At 43.3% G+C, this 22,914-nt stretch overlaps 1 protein-coding gene across 1 annotated transcript in view; it reads left to right on the top strand.

Annotated features, from left to right (window-relative positions):
* The window catches only part of CORIN (corin, serine peptidase), a 196,483-nt gene that overhangs the window by 158,268 nt on the left and 15,301 nt on the right, over window positions 1-22,914 (top strand). The window contains exons 17-19 of the mRNA XM_075997867.1: window positions 7,847-7,963; window positions 11,122-11,171; window positions 11,320-11,494. Coding sequence (XP_075853982.1) covers window positions 7,847-7,963; window positions 11,122-11,171; window positions 11,320-11,494 — 342 coding nt within the window. The remainder of the gene's footprint in view (window positions 1-7,846; window positions 7,964-11,121; window positions 11,172-11,319; window positions 11,495-22,914) is intronic.

Consider the following 22,914-nt stretch of genomic DNA (forward strand, 5'->3'; position numbering starts at 1 on the left):
CTTGACGGTGGTGGTGCCTTCCTGATGAATGCACAGGGAGTTAGTGCTCTCAAACAAAGACCCTTCCAAAGCCCGGGAAATGAATCAGGTGAGAGGGCCACTTTTAAATCCCAGACACCTGCTCTGAAGAGGGCGTGCTGAGAACCTACTTTGCCGAACCCTCTAAAAGCAAATGCAGTGATTGTCTTTTAAGTACTTGCAAGATGAAATGCTCTCATTATTTATAAAAAGCATTAACGACGGTTTCCTCCGAGGAACCCGGATGGAAAATGCTGGCAATTTGCCCCCAAGAGGTGCTGAAAATTGCCTTTTTAAGCAGCGCATGTTGTTAATAAGTTGAGAACTTGAAGTTGCTGGTATGTCTGCTTGCCCTAAGCAATGCAGGAAATGGAAATCAGGAAATAGTTCATATTTGCTTCTCAGTAGAGTGAAAAGACTCACTCTGGCTTTGAAAGAGATACTTTGAAAGTTAGATAATTGTTATCATATTTTGTGAGCTTTTCTTTTTCAGTTCCATCAGAGGAACTGCAATAATTCCTGCAATGGAAACCAATAATTCCTGCAATGGAAACCAATAATTCCTGCAATGGAAACCAATAATTCCTGCAATGGAAACCAATAATTCCTGCAATGGAAAGCAATAATTTAGAATTATTAGAATGTATATGTATGGGATTGCATAATTTCCTTTTGGGATGATGAAAATATTCTAGAACCAGATAGTGGTGATGGTTATACAACATTGTGAATACACTAAATGCCACTGAATTGTATACTTCACAGTGGTTAAAATGGGGAATTTTATATGTTATGTATATTTAACATATGTGTAAAATACATATAACATAAATGTTACGCATAAAATTTACATGTAAATTTACCACTGTTGTATCTGAGAATTGGGAGAAATATAGAAACAGGAGAAGTAAAATAAGGAAGTCGTAAATTCTAGAATAAAAGATTAAGTGGCATTCCCCAGGAGTCATTAATAAACTTGAAACAATTTTACAATAATGTGTCATTCAATTATGGGATAACAACTGGTAACACATTTTTGTTATCCCAGTTTGAAGAATTATGTAACTCTTGGCACCTCGAGCCCATGTAAAAACCCACATTCTTTGGAAAATTGAGTAATTGATGCTAATCTACAATAAAAGAACTTTAAACTGTGTTAGAGTAGAAAAATTAATATTCGTCAAGATCTATTAAAGTATACTTCACTTTCACAACTTCTTTATTGTGTCTGAATGAAATGGAATATAATTGGGATCAGAGAGCAAGGAAAAGCCTTTTGAATGTTCTTGTTTTTGTCTTTCTTCTCACCAAGACCCAAGATTATTTCTTAACGTGAAAACATCATTACACAGCAATAGATAACCTTGTTAAGAGTTCTGAGGGAAAGTTGAAATCACAAAGATTTTGCAATCAGAAAAGTTCTTTTGACAAGCCACCCTTGATATAACCATGCTCTATTGCAAATTGACGAGATCTTGTTTTAAATATTCTGCTTTGTATCTTTTCTAATTTTTTTTGCAAATTGGAGTTTTTTTTTTTATCGTGGTAAAACATGTATAAACACAAAATTCACCACTTGAACCATTTTGACGTGGACAATTCAGTGGAATTTATTTTATTCACAATGTTGTACAACCATTGCCAATCTAGTTCTAGCAGATTTTCATTACCCCCAAAGGAAACTATGTAGCTATTAGGTGCTTGTATGCTATTTTCTCCCATCCATTTTGGAACCAATGTAGCACAGACAGCTCGAAATATCAATGGAGTGTTTGGGAAGGATGAGGCTAATGAATGCACAGTATGTCGATGGCTCAAGAAGTTCCATTCTGGTGATTTCAATCTTGACAATGAGCCATGTGGGTGACCTGAGATCAAGGTGGATATTGATGAGCTGAAAGCTGTAGTGGAAGCGAATCCAACTCAACCTATGCATGGATTAGCAGCAAGACTCGACATTGCTATTCCAACAATATTGGACCATTTGAAACAAATCCGCAAGGTAAAAGAGCTGGATAGATGGGTTCTGCATGAATTAAATGAGTGTCCGAAGAGAAGTAGTCCCAAAGCTTGCCTTTCTTCGCCCACACGACATAAACGCGAACCATTTTTTACACTGTGTTGTAATGCGTGGTGAAAAATGGATTCTTTTTGACAATTCCCAGCATTCAGCACAACGGTTGGATAAAAAAAAACACAGTCCAAAACCGAATATTCATCAAAAAAAAAAAAAAAAGCTAATGGTGTCTGTTTGATAGTCCCGTGCTGGTTTTATCCACTACAGCTTCATGAAAGCTGGTCAATCGATTACAGCAGATGGAAGTCCACTGCAACCAACTGGACAAAATGATGAGGATGATTGCGATTAAGCAGCCGAGATTGGTCAATGGAGACAGGCCAGCCCTCTTGCAAGACAACCCTTGACCACACGATGCACAAACAACACTCAAACCACAGGAGCTGGACTTGGAAACTCTCTGTCATCCACCTTATGCATCAGACCTTGCAACCAGCTCACTGGCACTTCTTCCAGGCTCTGGACCACTTCTTGCAAGAAAATACACAGAATTCTCAACAGATTGTGGAAAATCCCTTTCATGATTTCATTGCCACTTACCCCTCCAGGCTTCTTCGGTGCTGGCATAAGCAAGCTACCATTAAGATGGCAGAACCACGTCCATAGTTTAGGCTCATACTTTGATTAATTGTACTGCTTCTTGTTTGAGAGGTAATAAATTACACTTTTGGTTTGAAATCGGACGGTTCATATTTTATGACCTGTATTCCTTGGAGGAATTGCCATACAGCTTCCCGTAGAGGTTTGGGCTAATTTGCAGTCCCACCAAATAGTGTATAAGCATTCCTTTCTCCCTGCGTCCACACCAGCGTCTATTGTTTTTTGCCTTTTTAATAATGGCCATCAGGCCGGGCGTGGTGGCTCACGCCTGTCATCCTAGCACTCTGGGAGGCCGAGGCGGGCAGATTGCTCGAGGTCAGGAGTTCGAAACCAGCCTGAGCAAGAGCGAGACCCCATCTCTACTATAAATAGAAAGAAATTAATTGACCAACTAATATATATCTAGAAAAAAATTAGCCGAGCATGGTGGCGCATGCCTGTAGTCCCAGCTACTCAGGAGGCTGAGGCAGGAGGATCGCTTGAGCCCAGGAGTTGGAGGTTGCTGTGAGCTAGGCTGACGCCACGGCACTCACTCTAGCCGGGGCAACAAAGCGAGACTCTCTCAAAAAATAATAATAATAATAATGGCCATCTAATGGGTACGGTGATATCTCATTGTGGTTTTTTTAAATTTGCATTTCCCTTATAATTGGTGATGTTGAGCATTTTTTCATATGTTTGTTGATAATTTGTCTATCTTCCTTTGAAAAACTTCTGTTCATGTCTTTTGCCTGCTTTTTGATGGGGTTGTTTGTTTTTTCTTGCTGAGTTGTTTGAGTTTTTTGGTAGATTCTGGATATTAGTCTTTTGTCAGATGTATAGTTTACGAATATTTTCTCCCATTCTGTAGGTTGTCTATTCACTGTGTTGCTAATTTCTTTTGCTGTGCTATTTCTTTTCTCCTGCTGCCTTTGGGTTTTGATTTGTTCTTCTTTTTCTAGTTCCTCCAGATTTGACATTATGTTGTTAATTTGTGATGTTTCTGGTTTTTTTGATGTAAGCATTTAAGGCTATGAAATTTCCCCTTAGGACTACTTTTGCTGTATCACCTGGATCTTGAAGGCTGGTGTCCCCTTTGTTGTTCAGCTTGAGGAATCTTCTGATTTCCATCTTAATATTATCATTAACACAAGGATCATTCTGCAGCTAGTTGTTTGATTTCTATGACATTGTTTAGATTTTATTAGAATTGATTTCTAGTTTTATTCTACTGTGAGCTGAGAAGATACATGGTATAATTACAATTTTTAAAAAAATTTTCTGGGACTTGTTTTGTGGCCTAAGATATGATCAATCTTGGAAAATGTCCCTTGTGCTGATGAGGAAGAATGTATAATTCAGTGGTTCTGAGATAGAATGTTCTGGAGATGTCTGTTAGGTCGGTTTGTTCTAGATCTAACAAGGTCTTCATGGAAGTTCCTTTTTGCCCTGTGCATACCTGACTTAAGAATTACTTGATTTAGCAAGAACATCTAAAGTTGATCTTCTTTGGCATTTTGACAACAAAACTCCTGCTTTGGGAGGTCCACATGGTACTGTGTTTCCTTGAAAATAAGACAGGGTCTTCTATTTATTTTCCCTCAAGAAGACACCCTAGGGCTTATTTTCAGGGGATGTGTGTGTTTTTTTAAGGACGGTACAACCATCTCCATTGATTCAAATAGAGTGAAGTCGTCTTCTTCTGGAACATCATCATCACTCTCCAAACCCCGAATCCCATCCTGAATGTCTTGTGACTCTATTTCCTTTAGAACCACTGGCCCCGATCTCTCCTGTGGAGCACTAGAGCTCTCACGGGGCGGATGAGAAGGGCTGCTCGTGTTCTTTCCCGCCCTGCGAGGACACGCATGGGTTGTGCAGATGCGCAGCCACGCCCGTCACTAGGGCTGATTTTCATAGCCACGCCCATCACTAGGGCTGATTTTCATAGCCACGCCCATCACTAGGGCTTATTTTCATAGCCACGCCCACCACCAGGGCTGACTTTCATAGCCACGCCCACCACCAGGGCTGACTTTCATAGCCACGCCCACCACCAGGGCTGACTTTCATAGCCACGCCCACCACCAGGGCTGACTTTCATAGCCACGCCCACCACCAGGGCTGAATTTCATAGCCACGCCCATCACCAGGGCTGATTTTCATAGCCACGCCCATCACTAGGGCTGATTTTCATAGCCACACCCGTCACTAGGGCTTATATTCGGGGTGGGGTCTATTGCACACATGCTTAGAAATCCTGCTGGGGCTTATTTGATGGGTATGTCTTATTTTTTGGGAAACACGGTAGTCTAGTGGAGAAAGGAATTCTCAGGCTGCAGGGATAAGGGGAAACCCCAGACTGGTACGTGTGACTTTGACTTTCGTGCCATCCACCCTACTCTGCTGCCACGCACAACACTTCTGGAGTTGGTAGAAAGGCAGGCTTTCATTTTGTTCCAGGAAAAGAGAAATTCTTATTTTGTAGTAGGTTTGGGAATGTCTTCAATACTCTGACAGCTCGTTAAAACTTTTACATAAATTTAAATCTTGTGAAACTCTTCTTACAGTGTGGCTAGGGTTTATGACATTTGTTTTAAAATCAAATGTTTAGAACTCATTCATTATTAAATAGGGGTTTTTTGTTTTGTTTTGAGACAAAGTCTCGCTGTGTCACCCAGGCTAGAGTGCCGTGGCGTCATCATAGCTCACAGCAACCTCAAACTTCTGGGCTCAAGCAATCCTCCTGCCTCAGCCTCCCGAGTAGCTGGGACTACAGGCATGCACCACCATGCCTGGCTCATTTTTCTGGATTTTGTAGAGACAGGGTCTTGCGTTTGCTCAGACTGGTCTGGAACTCCTGGCCTCCTGCAATCCTCCCACCTTGGCCTCCCAGAGCGCTAGGATTGCAGGCATGTCTGTTTTGTTTGTAATCTGTGGTTCTTACTCTATTAACAAGTGTTCTCTTTGCAGTTTTCTTACTTATCTTTTTAAAAATATCAGAGCCCAGGGAGGTTTGTGTTCCTTTTATTTTCTATTAGGTGGTTACAGTAGTTTAATAATAATCAGATGAAATGATAATATTTCTTTCAATGCCACTGAATCTAACTTTTCTTTCCCTTCCTCCCCACCCACTCCTTTTTTTTTTTTTTTTTTTGGAAAAAATGACATCCAATTATTAAAAACCTAAGTCACTAAGCAGAGAAACTTGGTGCTACCAGGGCTTCAGTATTTTCAAGTTGATCACTGTGATGATCAAGTTGATCACTCTGAGGGTCAAGTTGATCACTGTGAGGATCAAGTTGATCCTCAGTTTGCTTGGCATTCTTCCAAGTTATCTTTTATATGTTTCTCTGAACTCTTCCACAAGGGAATGAATAATTCCACATACAAATCAATTTCCTCATAGTCATGTTTCCCTGCTATTCCCTCAACTTTCCCCAGAGAAGCTCACCTCCTATTTGTAAAGAAAAGTAGAGGCTGCCTGTCTGATCTGAATCCTCTCAATGTACTTCTCTTTCCGTCTCCAACTCCAGCAAAGTGCCTGCTTCCTTCTCACTTACCCCCTTCCAGTTTCAGAAGAAGCCTTCCTTCCTCCTGTCTAAAAGCAACCCCTCTGGCCGGGCGCGGTGGCTCACGCCTGTCATCCTAGCACTCTGGGAGGCCGAGGCGGGAGGATTGCTCGAGGTCAGGAGTTAGAAACCAGCCTGAGCAAGAGCGAGACCCCCGTCTCTACTATAAATAGAAGGAAATTAACTGGCCAACTAATATATATCTAGAAAAACTTAGCCGGGCATGGTGGCGCATGCCTGTAGTCCCAGCTACTCGGGAGGCTGAGGCAGGAGGATTGCTTGAGCCCAGGAGTTTGAAGTTGCTATGAGCTAGGCTGATGCCATGGCACTCTAGCCTGGGCAACAAAGTGAGACTCTGTCTCAAAAAAAGAAAAAAATAAAATAAATAAAATAAAATAAAATTAGCCCCTCCAACTCTTCTACCCTTGATAGCATCCGGTGATTATGTTTTTATTTAAATTAAAAATCCAAAAGGCCTTATTTTTCAAATATGCATTGCCTAAGGCAAGAACCAGCTATTTCGTTTAGGTTTTTATAAAACCTAAATACTGGCCAGGCACGGTGGCTTATGCCTGTAATCCTAAGCATTCTGGGAGGCCAACGTGGGATCGCTTGAGGTCAGGAGTTTGAGACCAGCCTGAGCAAGAAGAGTAAAACCCCAACTCTACTAAAAATAGAAAAATTATCCAAGTATGGTGGCACACACCTGTAGTCCCGGCTACTCGGGAGGCTGAGGCAGGAGGATTGCTTGAGCCCAGGTGTTTGAGGTTGCTGTGAGTGAGCTAGGCTGATGCCATGGAACTCTAGCCCGGGTGACAGAGCGAGACTCTGTCTCAAAAATTAAAACCTAAATACTTTTGAAGCCTAAGGTTTTGAATTTTGGGTACAGTGTAACCATATTTATTTGAATGATCGAATGAGAGACACATGCAGGAAAGTATTGATGGAGATTGAGTGAGAATATATTATAGACAAAGAGCAAAATAATGTGATCTAACTCCTGTCTCTCTTTTCAGAATCCTTCTGAATTTTGAGTGCATAAAGATTTTGCAATACATTCAAAAAGTTCCAGTTAACAACTTTTATATTTTCTAAACAGACACGAAATGGCCTTTGATTCTCCGTGTTATTTATTTTATTTTTAAGGCATTGCTCTATTGCATGATTACAGTGGGCAAGGAAAGAGGAGAAAAAAGAAAAACCCAGTTGAATACATTTTATTTTACTTTTGATGTCTACTTAAAGCTGTTCTTGCATTTAGGCGCTGAACCTTTTACGTTATATGCATTCGAATTCTAACTCCTCGTGAAGTTCAAATTCATGTCAGCAGGGAGAATGGCTAAAACAGCTATGACCATTTGGGTCTTTATTGCCTCTGTATATTTTTAGTAATTTCCTCTCTTGCTAATCCCATTCCAGTCCCAGACTCTCCTGGTCCAAATTTCCTTCTTGAAATATTGATATATTCCTTAATGCTTCTTCTTGCTTCTTTTTTTTCCCCCCCAAAGAGAATGATGAATTCTAAATAATGATGATGCCTGCTCCCCTATTCAAAGATCATTGCACTTTGAAAATTTGTCTGGCCTTCGCTTTATTTCAGAGAACCATCTGCGACCGAGTTAGTACCAGAGCAGGAGAAAGACCAGCAGTGGCTGACGTTACGCCCCAACTGGGAGAACCTCACTGGGACCACTCTGCAAGGGCTGCTGGTGAACGGGTAAAAAACCCTTTCGTGAGAGCCGTGTGCAGTCGGACTACAGAGCAAGAGTTTATATAATCTGGGCCTTTCTTCCATTTTTTTTTTTTTTTTTCCATTTGAACGGAACACAATCCAATCAAAAGCTTCCAGAGCCTGGCCGCTTGGCCTTTACATTTCAACATGGGTTTTATTTCTAGACAAAGATTTTTTTTTTTTTTTCATATCCTATTTGAAATAAACTCTCTTGTCTGCATTTCCCAAAGAGGCCACGCGGGACTAGTCAGCAGGGGAATTGAAGTGACGGCAACTAATAAAACTCGGAAAGTCCGAGAACAGAATAGACACAAAATGAAATTATGATCAACTAGCCTTGAAAGCACACTTAAGTTTCCGCTAAGAACATCAAGGCGTCTTAAACAGAGTTTTTTTTCCTCCTTTGTCTATGGGTGGGGTGTAGGAAAAAGAAATAAATTGAGGAAATAAATGGTAGGAAATAAATTGAGGAAATTAAACAACTTATTAGGTTCTTATTACATTATAGGCACATAGATTGGTAGTCTCACATACATTGATCATTTAATTCTCCCAGTAAACTTGTGAACTATGGGAAATTACCCAGTTTTTACAGCTGAGGAAACTAAGGTTTAGAATATTTAAATAACTTGCTCAAAGCCCACAGCCCACAAGTGGTTAGTGTTAGTGTCTGAACTCAAACTAAGCTTATCTTACTCCAAAGCTTATAAGAAGAGCTACCACCTTTTAAGAATTCTAAAGGAAAAAAAAAACCCAAAAACCAAAAATGGACTATTTCCCCTTAAAATGTCTTGACATTTTCTTCATAGACCAAACTCTGCAGGCAAATTGCTGAAGATTTGTCAACTGAAGTATTTCTTTCAAAAACAATAATCTGAATGTTTCGACAGAGTGATTTAGTTCCCCAAAGTGAGAATTCTAGGAAAATCCTTTCAGGTCAAATAAATGAATAAATAAATAACTCATTCTAAATTGAGAGTTGGTAGACCTAGTTCTAGTCCTGACTTACTAATTAGATGTGCAGTCTTATATAACCACAGTTTCCAATAGGGAGTTGCAATGAATAGCCTTTGATTACTTTTCCTATTTCTAAAAGCTGTGATTTTTCAACCTAATAAAAAAACAACTAAGTATTGAATATCTCGTCTATGCCAGGCTCAGTGTTAGACTCTGAGGGGGTGTAGGTGTAAATGAGGAGAAACAAAGGCCCTTATCTCAAAGGACATACCTTGTATGGGTGAACAGAGAGATTAAAAGTTAGTTTAAAAAAGTAATTTTAGATATTAGGAAGTGCTCCAAAGAAATTAAGAATAATAAAGTAGAAAACATGGAGGAGACAGTATTTTAGACTGTGGGAAGGTTGAAAGCAAATAAGCTTTTCCTATATTATATAATTCATTGCGTACAAATAATTACACATGCCCCTATGCAAATTTAGCAAGAAATTAAAATGCAACAGATCTTCAAAAAGGAATGTGGAAATGACATATTTAGGGATGGACTTTTTTTTTTTTTTTAATCTGAGAGATCTAGGATTCTAAGAGCATCACAATATTTTTTTAAAGCCCCAAGGTGTTTTTGTTTTTCCTTTTTCGTTTGCATTGTGAATAAACGTCTCACGGTTGGAAGAGAACTTAGTGATTAAAATGGAACCTACCCCAACGGAATTCTCCTGTGCAACCTCACTGAGAGATCTTTGAACATGGCCCATGTTATTGCCTTTAGATTTTTTGAAAATTCTTCTTTTCCTAAACCCACACTTCCTGTAAGATTTACTTACTGGTTCTGATCATGCCGCCTGGAGTTATGGGACATAAATTTAAGTCTCCTTTCCTCCTGTCAGCTTCCTATATAGCCACGGTTTAACCTTGCCAGTCTGGGTAAAACTCTTTTCCAGGCTAGATACCACATTCCTTTATTTGTTATTTACATTCTTGAAGTTATATTTTATTCCCCAGACTGTTTCTCCGCTTTGTTGGGGGCACGTACCCCTCCCCATAAACATAAAAATCTGACATCTTCCTTCCTCACCGTTGATTCTAAGAAGCGGCCTACTCTGCCTTCCTTGAGAATCAGAGACTGGCCGGGTGTGGTGGCTCACGCCTGTCATCCTGGCACTCTGGGAGGCCGAGGCAGGAGGATCGCTCGAGGTCAGGAGTTCGAGACCAGCCTGAGCAAGAGGGAGACCCCCCGTCTCTACTAAAAATAGAAAGAAATTAATTGACCAACTAAAAATATATAGAAAAATTCAGCCGGGCATGGTGGCACATGCCTGTAGTCCCAGCTACTGGGGAGGCTGAGGCAGGAGGATTGCTTGAGCCCACCCTAGGGCTTATTTTCAGGGATGTGTTATTTTTTTTAAGGATGGTACAACCATTTAGCTGGGCATGGTGGCACATGCCTGTAGTCCCAGCTACTCGGGAGGCTGAGGCAGGAGGATCGCTTGAGCCCAGGAGTTTGAGGTTGCTGTGAGCTAGGCTGATGCAACGGCACTCACTCTAGCCTGGGCAACAGAGTGAGACTCTGTCTCAAAAAAAAAAACGAAAAAAAAAAACCAAAAAACAAGAGAATCAGAGTTTCAGTGAAAATTGTGGGTGGTATCTTAAGCCAAAACGATGTGGGAAACTCTTATTACAATAGTATCTTTTCCTGTAAATATGAACTTGCATTCAGATGATATCGAATAAACTAAAAAGCAAAAATAAAAGTGCATATCTTCCAAATACCCCTGCCCTTGCTGTGAGAGCTGACCACACCCCTGCCTCGAGAATCTCTGCAGCCGAAGGCCATTGTCACTCAACGCACAGTGGAACCAACGTCTCGATTTGCACTGGTTAAAAAGTGTTTGGTATTAACTGAGCAGCACCTAAGTGGACACATAGGAACTACAGTAATAGGGTATTGGGCAGGTGGGAGGGGGCAGGGGGGCTGGTATATACATACATAATGAGTGAGATGCGCACCATCTGGGGGATGGTCACGCTGGAGACTCAGACTTGTGGGGGGAGGCGGGGAAAATGGCATTTATTGAAACCTTAAAATCTGTACCCCCATAATATGCCGAAAGAAAAAAAAAAACAGTGTTTGACGCAAACAGTCAATGCGTGACTTAATATTCTACCATTTTGTCTTTCCAAATCTAGGCAGTCTTGCCAGAGCAGAAGTAAGATTTCTCTTCTGTGCCATAGACAAGGTGAGAGAAATCGAGGCACGGTGGTGGGGACAGGAGCGTTGTCACGTGAAGGGGGGACACGATCGTTTGCTGTGCATGGCAGCGAGGAGCTCAGCATTCGGCCGCGGTTGGTGTCCAGCCCCTCACCGTGTCATCTGCTCCCCGGCAGACTGTGGGCGCCGTCCCGCTGCCCGAATGAGCAAGAGGATCCTCGGGGGCCGCACCAGCCGTCCGGGCCGGTGGCCCTGGCAGTGCTCCCTGCAGAGCGAGCCCGGTGGGCACATCTGCGGCTGCGTCCTCATTGCCAGGAGATGGGTCCTGACGGTCGCTCACTGCTTCGAGGGGTGAGTGGCCCCTTTTCTGGTTCTGCTTTGCCCGGGTCCCATCACTTTGTCACGCGGGCGTTCTCGGTGGCATATAGATGGGAAAATGTCCCTTGTGCTGACGGGAAAGAATGTGGATCCAGTGGTTCTGAGACGGAATGTAGATCCAGTGGTTCTGTAGATAGAATGTAGACCCAGTGGTTCTGTAGATAGAATGTAGATCCAGTGGTTCTGAGGTAGAATGTAGATGCAGTGGTTCTGAGATAGAATGTGGATCCAGTGGTTCTGAGATAGAATGTAGATCCAGTGGTTCTGAGATAGAATGTAGATCCAGTGGTTCTGTAGATAGAATGTAGATCCAGTGGTTCTGAGATAGAATGTGGATCCAGTGGTTCTGTAGATAGAATGTAGATCCAGTGGTTCTGAGATAGAATGTAGATCCAGTGGTTCTGAGATAGAATGTAGATCCAGTGGTTCTGAGGTAGAATGTAGATGCAGTGGTTCTGTAGATAGAATGTAGATTCAGTGGTTCTGAGGTAGAATGTAGATCCAGTGGTTCTGAGACAGAATGTAGATCCAGTGGTTCTGAGATAGAATGTAGATCCAGTGGTTCTGATATAGAATGTGGATCCAGTGGTTCTGTAGATAGAATGTAGATCCAGTGGTTCTGAGATAGAATGTGGATCCAGTGGTTCTGAGATAGAATGTAGATCCAGTGGTTCTGAGATAGAATGTAGATCCAGTGGTTCTGTAGATAGAATGTAGATCCAGTGGTTCTGAGATAGAATGTGGATCCAGTGGTTCTGTAGATAGAATGTAGATCCAGTGGTTCTGAGATAGAATGTAGATCCAGTGGTTCTGAGATAGAATGTAGATCCAGTGGTTCTGAGATAGAATGTAGATCCAGTGGTTCTGTAGATAGAATGTAGATCCAGTGGTTCTGAGATAGAATGTGGATCCAGTGGTTCTGAGATAGAATGTAGATCCAGTGGTTCTGAGATAGAATGTAGATCCAGTGGTTCTGTAGATAGAATGTAGATCCAGTGGTTCTGAGATAGAATGTAGATCCAGGGGTTCTGAGACAGAATGTAGATCCAGTGGTTCTGAGACAGAATGTAGATCCAGTGGTTCTGAGATAGAATGTGGATCCAGTGGTTCTGAGATAGAATGTAGATCCAGTGGTTCTGAGACAGAATGTAGATCCAGTGGTTCTGAGATAGAATGTAGATCCAGGGGTTCTGAGACAGAATGTAGATCCAGGGGTTCTGAGATAGAATGTAGATCCAGTGGTTCTGAGATAGAATGTAGATCCAGGGGTTCTGAGATAGAATGTAGATCCAGGGGTTCTGTAGATAGAATGTAGATCCAGGGGTTCTGAGACAGAATGTAGATCCAGTGGTTCTGAGATAGAATGTAGATCCAGGGGTTCTGAGATAGAATGTAGATCCAGTGGTTCTGTAGATAGAATGTAGATCCAGTGGTTCTGAGACGGAATGTAGATCCAGTGGTTCTGAGATAGAATGTAGATCCAGGGGTTCTGAGATAGAATGTAGATCCAGTGGTTCTGAGATAGAATGTAGATCCAGTGGTTCTGAGATAGAATGTAGATCCAGGGGTTCTGAGACAGAATGTAGATCCAGTGGTTCTGAGACAGAATGTAGATCCAGTGGTTCTGAGATAGAATGTAGATCCAGGGGTTCTGAGACAGAATGTAGATCCAGGGGTTCTGAGATAGAATGTAGATCCAGTGGTTCTGAGATAGAATGTAGATCCAGGGGTTCTGAGATAGAATGTAGATCCAGGGGTTCTGTAGATAGAATGTAGATCCAGGGGTTCTGAGACAGAATGTAGATCCAGGGGTTCTGAGATAGAATGTAGATCCAGTGGTTCTGAGATAGAATGTAGATCCAGGGGTTCTGAGATAGAATGTAGATCCAGGGGTTCTGAGATAGAATGTAGATCCAGTGGTTCTGTAGATAGAATGTAGATCCAGTGGTTCTGAGATAGAATGTGGATCCAGTGGTTCTGTAGATAGAATGTAGATCCAGTGGTTCTGAGATAGAATGTAGATCCAGTGGTTCTGAGATAGAATGTAGATCCAGTGGTTCTGAGGTAGAATGTAGATGCAGTGGTTCTGTAGATAGAATGTAGATTCAGTGGTTCTGAGGTAGAATGTAGATCCAGTGGTTCTGAGACAGAATGTAGATCCAGTGGTTCTGAGATAGAATGTAGATCCAGTGGTTCTGAGATAGAATGTGGATCCAGTGGTTCTGTAGATAGAATGTAGATCCAGTGGTTCTGAGATAGAATGTGGATCCAGTGGTTCTGAGATAGAATGTAGATCCAGTGGTTCTGAGATAGAATGTAGATCCAGTGGTTCTGTAGATAGAATGTAGATCCAGTGGTTCTGAGATAGAATGTGGATCCAGTGGTTCTGTAGATAGAATGTAGATCCAGTGGTTCTGAGATAGAATGTAGATCCAGTGGTTCTGAGATAGAATGTAGATCCAGTGGTTCTGAGATAGAATGTAGATCCAGTGGTTCTGTAGATAGAATGTAGATCCAGTGGTTCTGAGATAGAATGTGGATCCAGTGGTTCTGAGATAGAATGTAGATCCAGTGGTTCTGAGATAGAATGTAGATCCAGTGGTTCTGTAGATAGAATGTAGATCCAGTGGTTCTGAGATAGAATGTAGATCCAGGGGTTCTGAGACAGAATGTAGATCCAGTGGTTCTGAGACAGAATGTAGATCCAGTGGTTCTGAGATAGAATGTGGATCCAGTGGTTCTGAGATAGAATGTAGATCCAGTGGTTCTGAGACAGAATGTAGATCCAGTGGTTCTGAGATAGAATGTAGATCCAGGGGTTCTGAGACAGAATGTAGATCCAGGGGTTCTGAGATAGAATGTAGATCCAGTGGTTCTGAGATAGAATGTAGATCCAGGGGTTCTGAGATAGAATGTAGATCCAGGGGTTCTGTAGATAGAATGTAGATCCAGGGGTTCTGAGACAGAATGTAGATCCAGTGGTTCTGAGATAGAATGTAGATCCAGGGGTTCTGAGATAGAATGTAGATCCAGTGGTTCTGTAGATAGAATGTAGATCCAGTGGTTCTGAGACGGAATGTAGATCCAGTGGTTCTGAGATAGAATGTAGATCCAGGGGTTCTGAGATAGAATGTAGATCCAGTGGTTCTGAGATAGAATGTAGATCCAGTGGTTCTGAGATAGAATGTAGATCCAGGGGTTCTGAGACAGAATGTAGATCCAGTGGTTCTGAGACAGAATGTAGATCCAGTGGTTCTGAGATAGAATGTAGATCCAGGGGTTCTGAGACAGAATGTAGATCCAGGGGTTCTGAGATAGAATGTAGATCCAGTGGTTCTGAGATAGAATGTAGATCCAGGGGTTCTGAGATAGAATGTAGATCCAGGGGTTCTGTAGATAGAATGTAGATCCAGGGGTTCTGAGACAGAATGTAGATCCAGGGGTTCTGAGATAGAATGTAGATCCAGTGGTTCTGAGATAGAATGTAGATCCAGGGGTTCTGAGATAGAATGTAGATCCAGGGGTTCTGAGATAGAATGTAGATCCAGTGGTTCTGTAGATAGAATGTAGATCCAGTGGTTCTGAGGTAGAATGTAGATGCAGTGGTTCTGTAGATAGAATGTAGATCCAGGGGTTCTGAGATAGAATGTAGATCCAGTGGTTCTGAGATAGAATGTAGATCCAGTGGTTCTGTAGATAGAATGTAGATCCAGGGGTTCTGAGATAGAATGTAGATCCAGTGGTTCTGTAGATAGAATGTAGATCCAGTGGTTCTGAGATAGAATGTAGATCCAGTGGTTCTGTAGATAGAATGTAGATCCAGGGGTTCTATAGATAGAATGTAGATCCAGTGGTTCTGAGATAGAATGTAGATCCAGTGGTTCTGTAGATAGAATGTAGATCCAGGGGTTCTGTAGATAGAATGTAGATCCAGTGGTTCTGAGATAGAATGTAGATCCAGTGGTTCTGTAGATAGAATGTAGATCCAGTGGTTCTGAGATAGAATGTAGATCCAGTGGTTCTGTAGATAGAATGTAGATCCAGTGGTTCTGAGATAGAATGTAGATCCAGTGGTTCTGAGATAGAATGTAGATCCAGTGGTTCTGTAGATAGAATGTAGATCCAGTGGTTCTGAGATAGAATGTAGATCCAGTGGTTCTGTAGATAGAATGTAGATTCAGTGGTTCTGAGATAGAATGTTCTGGAGATGTCTGTTGGGTCCATTTGTTCTAGATCTAACAAGGTCTTCATGGAAGTTCCTTCTTGCCCTGTGCATACCTGACTTAAGAATGACTTGATTTGGCAAGAAAATCTAAAGTTGATCTTCCTTTGGGATTTTGACAGCAAAACGTTTGCCTGACTTTGGGAGGTCCATGTGGTACTGTGTTTCCCTGAAAAGAAGACAAGTTCTTCTATTTATTTTTCCTCAAGAAGACACCCTAGGGCTTATTTTCAGGGCATGTGTTATTTTTTTTTTTTTAAGTAGGGTACAACCATCTACATTGATTCAAATAGAGTGAAGTCGTCTTCTTCTGGAACATCATCCTCACTCTCCAGACCCCGAATCCCATCCTGAATGTCTTGTGACTGTATTTCCTTTAGAACCACTGGCCTGATCTCTCCTGTGGAGCACTGGAGCTCTCACGGGGCGGATGAGAAGGGCTGTTCGTGTTCTTTCCCGCTCCGAGACGACGCATGGGTTGTGCAGGTGCACTGCGCAGCCACGCCCCTCACTAGGGCTGATTTTCATAGCCACGCCCCTCACTAGGGCTGATTTTCATAGCCACGCCCATCACTAGGGCTGATTTTCATAGCCACGCCCATCACTAGGGCTGATTTTCATAGCCACGCCCCTCACTAGGGCTTGTTTTTGGAGTAGGGCTTCTATTGGGCACATGCTTAGAAATCCTGTTAGGGGGCTTATTTTATGGGTAGGTCTTATTTTCAGGAAACATGGTAACTTCTTGAAGACCCTTCAGGGCAAAAGCCGCAGCCGATCTGTTTCTCAGGCCTTTATCTTCCTAGAATATTCTACCCTTGGTGGTGTCGTCTTATATATGTTCTGCTCATTTATTGGTAATGGATGCATATTGCTTATGGTTTATGTCTTGAGGAGGGAGGAGAAGGAACAAGTTTAGGAGATTGACTCCCCTACCAATATCAGACTCTTTTCTAGACCTCTTAAATATGTCACATGCATATAAATTTAAACAGAAGCTGGCTCACGCCTGTAATCCTAGCTCTCTGGGAGGCCGAGGCGGGCGGATTGCTCGAGGTCAGGAGTTCGAAACCAGCCTGAGCAAGAGCGAGACCCCGTCTCTACTATAAATAGAAAGAAATTAATTGGCCAACTAATATATATAGAAAAAATTAGCGTGGTGGCGCATGCCTGTAGTCCCAGCTACTCGGGAGGCTGAGGCAGGAGGATCGCTTGAGCCCAGGAGTTGGAGGTTGCTGTGAGCTAGGCTGACGCCACGGCACTCACTCTAGCCTGGGCAACAAGTGAGACTCTGTCTCAAAAAAAAAAAAAAAAAAAAAAATTTAAACAGAAGCGATTTATTTGGCGGCTACAGTGAGGTTTGGATGTAAGAGTAGTGTGGGATGGTGAGTGGTTTAGGAATCAAAGTTAAAAGTATAATGTATGTATAGGTCCAGAGAGAGATTTATTTTAAGGAATTGGCTCATGCGATCATGGAGGCTTGGTGAGTCCAAAATCGGACCAGAGACCAGCAGCCTAGAGACTCAGGCTAGAGTTGCAGTGAGTCCAAGAGCAACCTCCTGGCAAAATTCCTTCTTGCTGGGGGAAGCTCAGTCTTTGTTCTCTTAACCCAGGGGTCCTCAAACTTTTTAAACAGGGCACCCAGTTCACTGTCCCTCAGACTGCTGGAGGGCCGGACTATCGTTTAAAAGAAAAAATCTATGAACAAATTCCTATGCACACTGCACATATCTTACTTTGAAGGAAAATTAACAACAACAACAACAACAAAAAAAAAACAGGCAAAATCACCCGCATGTGGCCCGCGGGCCTAGTTTCAGGACGCCTGCCTTAAGGCCACCAACTGAGTGGATGAGACCCACCCGCATTATGGAGAGTAATCTGCTTTACTCAAAGTCCACTGATCTAAACATTTTTAATCCAAAAATCCCTTCGCAGACAGATTATCCAGAATAACGTCCAACAAAATGTTCGGGCACCGTAGGCCCAAATTGATGGGTTGATACGTAACTATGAATCAATTGATTGATGCATAAAATTGTCCATCACAATATGCATAAAGAAAGAAAACTAAGGCCGGGCGCGGTGGCTCACGTCTGTAATCCTATTACAGACTCTGGGAGGCCAAGGTGGGTGGATCGCTCAAGGTCAGGAGTTCGAAACCAGCCTGAGCAAGAGCGAGACTCCGTCTCTACTAAAAATAGAAAGAAATTAATTGACCAACTAAAAATATATATACAAAAAAAAAGTTAGCTGGACGTGGTGGCTGATGCCTGTAGTCCTAGCTACTCGGGAGGCTGAGGCAGGAGGATGGCTTGAGCCCAGGAGATTGAGGTTGCTGTGAGCTAGGCTGACGCCAAGGCACTCACTGTAGCCTGGGCAACAAAGCAAGACTCTTGTCAAAAGAAAGAAAGAAAGAAAGAAAGAGAGAGAGAGAGAGAGAGAGAGAGAGAGAGAGAGAGAGAGAGGGAGAGGGAGAGGGAGAGGGAGAGAGAGAGGGGGGAGGGGAGGGGAGGGGAGGGAAGGGAAGGGAGGAAGGAAGGAAGGAAGGAAGGAAGGAAGGAAGGAAGGAAGGAAGGAAGGAAGGAAGGAAGGAAGGAAGGGAGGGAGGGAGGGAGGGAGGGAGGGAGGGAGGGAGGGAGGGAGGGAAGAAAGAAAGAAAGAAAGAAAGAGAAAACTAAGACTAAGGGGAAGGGGTTCCCCAAACGGACACCCATCCCTGTAGAAGGTCATCCGCATCTCTTCTGGCTATCTCTTGCCACGTGATTGATGTAGGCAGCGAACAAAACAAGACAACAAACAAACAAAACAATTAAAAACACAGACACTTACGTTGCTCCCTGAAGATTCTGGGTGTCAAATATTCAGACAGGACACAGCCGGCCTGGTTCATCTCTCTCTCTGCGGTGTCTGGTCTTTGGCTGGTCGATTCTAAGTCTAGGGGCAGGAACCCTTGGAAGCTGGGCAGGTGATGGATGCTGCCTGTTGGCAGGAGGGGGGGACTTAGTTCCTGTCCACGTGGGACTCACTTTAAGATGGCTGGCACCTCCCAGAGCGAGCCTCCCAAAGAGGGAGCCGGGAGGGAGCCACGGCGCCCTTCTTTGACCAGGTCTCCAAAGCCACATAACTGTCACTTCTGCTATGTCGTTGGCCGGAGCCACCAGTGTCAGCCACAGCCCTCCCTGACTCAAAAGGGAGAAAACACAGCCCCAGCCCTCTCCTCGGGAGGCAGGTGCAAGGACTTGAGGATGGGCTGTGAAAACCGCGATGCCACCCATGTGAGTTTTTAAAAATATAATTTTGCAGCCAGGCGCGGTGGCTCACGCCTGTCATCCTAGCACTCTGGGAGGCCGAGGCACGGGGATTGCTGGAGGTCAGGAGTTCGAAACCAGCCTGAGCAAGAGTGAGACTCGTCTCTACTATAAATAGAAAGAAATTAATTGGTCAACTGATATATATAGAAAAAATTAGCCGGGCATGGTGGCGCATGCCTGTAGTCCCAGCTACTCGGGAGGCTGAGGCAGGAGGATCGCTTGAGCCCAGGAGGTCGAGGTTGCTGTGAGCTAGGCTGACGCCACGGCACTCACTCTAGCCCGGGCAACAGAGTGAGACTCTGTCTCAAAAAAAAAAAAAAAAAATTAAAATTTTGCTTTATTTAAAAATATTGTTAAATAACAGCAAAACTATAACATAAAAACACCCCACAGGTCTAGTACATAAGTAAATTGGTTTCTTCTCATTTGATCAGGTTAATTTCTAGAAAAAAAAAATATTGCAGTTTGGTTTTTTTGCCTAAAACATTTGCCTATTGCTGTTTTTACTTTGCATTGCCATTTATCATGTGACCGCGGGCCAGTTAACTTCCCTGGGCTACAGTTTGCTCTTTTGTGAAAAGAGGGAAACGAAACGGTAGACCCTCCCTAGCAGTGCCGGTGTGGGCTTGAAGCGAGTTAGTCTACGGAGAGGCTTAAGAACCGTGCCTGGCGCTGACCAGTGAGACTCCAGTGAAATTATTGGTGAAAGCACGCATTCTGCATTCTCCTGTTGCATCGCGGCATGAGTACTTTTGCATTTTTGCTGGCACTTGTTATCTCCTCCCATACTTCCTCTCCTTTATTCCCTCGTCATCCTCGTGCTTTTCTCACGTGGCCTCTCTTTTGGTCAATGGACGTAGCTCCAGCTCATTCTTTTTGGGAGCTAAATGATACTCTATAGTATACGTTCACCATAATTTTTATTATCATTCCTCAGTGGATGGACGTCTGGGTTAGTTCTAGTTGGCTGCGATAAACCCTCTTATACAAAGCTACCTCGCCTACTTACCAGTTCCCACTTCCCCTTGTTTCTAGAGGATAGAGTCTCAGCACGCGCATTCAGATCCAACTGGGGGTTACAGAGGTTGGTGCATGGTTTGTTCCCCAAGGTGCCAACCTAGCGAGTAGATGGACAACTAAAGGAGTCATTAGAATACAGTGTGATGGGCCGGGCGCGGTGGCTCACGCCTGTCATCCTAGCACTCTGGGAGGCCGAGGCGGGAGGATCGCTCTCAAGGTCAGGAGTTCGAAACCAGCCTGAGCAAGAGCAAGACCTTGTCTCTACTGAAAATAGAAAGAAATTAATTGGCCAACTAAAAATATATACAGAAAAAGATAGCCGGGCATGGTGGCGCATGCCTGTAGTCCCAGCTACTCGGGAGGCTGAGGCAGGAGGATCGCTTGAGCCCAGGAGTTGGAGGTTGCTGTGAGCTGGGCTGATGCCACGGCACTCACTCTAGCCTGGGCAACAGAGTGAGACTCTGTCTCAAAAAAAAAAAAAAAAAAAGAATACAGTGTGATAAGTGACTATACAATGGAAATATATGCATCCAGGTATTTGATTATTGCTCTCTTGGGAAAAATAAAATATAAAAAAAATCAAACTGGTATCTCCCCTTGGGAACTTTTAATGTATACGATCCAGACTGATTGGAGGAGTCCGCATGGTTTGTCGAGAGATACACTGCACTGTTACTCCCTTGGAAGGTTCCAGATGTTTCCAGATGTCTTTTCCAGGTCTGACTCATAACCCCGTGGTGAGCAGAAGATGACACCAGTTAAGTGCATTCATCAGAGGTGACCACCTAAATGAATCCGACAGTTTTTTTTTTACGGGAACAACACTCTTTATATGCAAGTTGATCCAGGTTCATTTGCCATTTTCTGTCATTTCCATACGTGGTACCCAAGTTTCCTCTTTCTCTGAGCGATCCGTGCAGTTAAGGAGAAATCTCGCAATGGAGAAGAAATATGTGATCATAATTGATGACATGTAAACGATATCAAAGGCCTTGGTGGAATTTCATGGAACACTTAATTGAACAGAACTGTCAAGAGGAGGGCATGGTCTGTCCGTGAGAAGTTAGAAACGGCCCCACTTCAAACAAGCCTTTGCGTGAATGTGTGCTAATAACCCTCATTCTCTTTTTACAACATCTCCAGTGGCCCTGCAACCTTTCGAGAACTTTTCATTGCAAGCCCGTGTTCCCTGCCGGGGCCATCAATTGCTGCAATTAATGGGGTTTGCTTCATATCCTGGACCAGTTCCTTGGCAAAGAGACTGGCGTGACCCATCTGAAGGTCCACTCAGCCTGTCTCTTTGAATTATACTGGTGGGGAAAAGAAAAGAAAAAAAAAAAAAAGGAAATTTTGTTTTGTTCTTCCATGGAGAGGTAGTTAAAAATCCCAGATGAAAATCAAAAACATGAGATACTAAGTCGACCAGATCAAGCCCCAGGAGTCCTGATCACAACCCAACTGCCAAAGTTCTGAGGAACAAAAGTACTTTGACATTCAAGGGGTAATCTAATAAGAAATGTTCCTGCCTTCCCCCACCTCTGAAAGACTTAAGGAGGGACTTCCTAGGCTTGTCGGGGGCGTCTAATTTTCCTCTCCAGGAAACCTGCATGACAAAAAATCTCTTCCCATTACATGAACCACAACCCTCAACCTGCCATATTGCTCCTGCCCTGATTCCCTCCCTACCACACCGGCTCTTCAGTCCAATAAGACTTTTGGTTGTCTGTACTACCTTCCTCTCCCTGACCCCAGTATCTCAGTCCTTCTGTCTCCTTCTCACCTCCTTCCTTTCTCCAGCTTATAGCTTCCCTGGACTCCTTGCTTTTCAATCCTTCCACCACGACCTTCCATTTCTTATTCCCTACATCTTTCCGCCATAAACACCCATCAGACCTCCAGGGCAAGTACCACATTGTCTAGCCCTGTGACCATGCCCCTCTTCAGAACCGTGGAGAACATCGGTGCAGACCTGCTGCCATGCCTGGCTTCCACCATCAGTTGGATCCTTAATATCACGCAATAATCTTTCCACCTGTTTCTAGAAAGTTCTCTCTCTCTCTCATTCTCCACAGAACAAAATCATCGTCCTCGCTGGCCCACCTGCCCCGATCGGACGGTCTTTTAATACAGTCAGAAAGGGAGCTGAGGGCCGGGCGCGGTGGCTCGCGCCTGTAATCCCAGCACTCTGGGAGGCCGAGGCAGGAGGATCGCTTAAGGTCAAGAGTTCGAAACCAGCCTGAGACCCCGTCTCTACTAAAAATAGAAAGAAATTCATTGACCAACTAAAAATATATATACAAAAAATAGAGCCGGGCATGGTGGCGCATGCCTGTAGTCCCAGCTACTCGGGAGGCTGAGGCATGAGGATCGCTGAGCCCAGGAGTTTGAGGTTGCTGTGAGCTAGGCTGATGCCACGGCACTCACTCTAGCCTGAGCATAAAAGTGAGACTCTGTCTCAAAAAAATTAAATAAATAAATAAATTAATTAATTAATTAATTAAAAAAGAAAGAAAAGGAGCTGAGAGGTTTGGTCTGATTGCTGAGCCCATGTTGTGTCTTTGCAACTGATTACCTCTTTGCTTTCTGGGAGCTTAGGAACTACACTCATCATTCACAGTTTGTTTTCCCATTCTATCTACTTGAGGGCATTGGTTTATTCCCATCAGAAATAATGTCCATTAAGGCCGGGCGCGGTGGCTCACGCCTGTAATCCTAGCACTCTGGGAGGCCGAGGCAGGGGGATTGCTCGAGGTCAGGAGTTTGAAACCAGCCTGAGCAAGAGCGGGACCCTGTCTCTACTATAAATAGAAAGAAATTAATTGGCCAACTAATATATATAG

The sequence above is a fragment of the Microcebus murinus genome, chromosome 26 (genome assembly GCF_040939455.1).
Source record: "Microcebus murinus isolate Inina chromosome 26, M.murinus_Inina_mat1.0, whole genome shotgun sequence".
In the NCBI taxonomy this organism is placed as follows: domain Eukaryota; kingdom Metazoa; phylum Chordata; class Mammalia; order Primates; family Cheirogaleidae; genus Microcebus; species Microcebus murinus.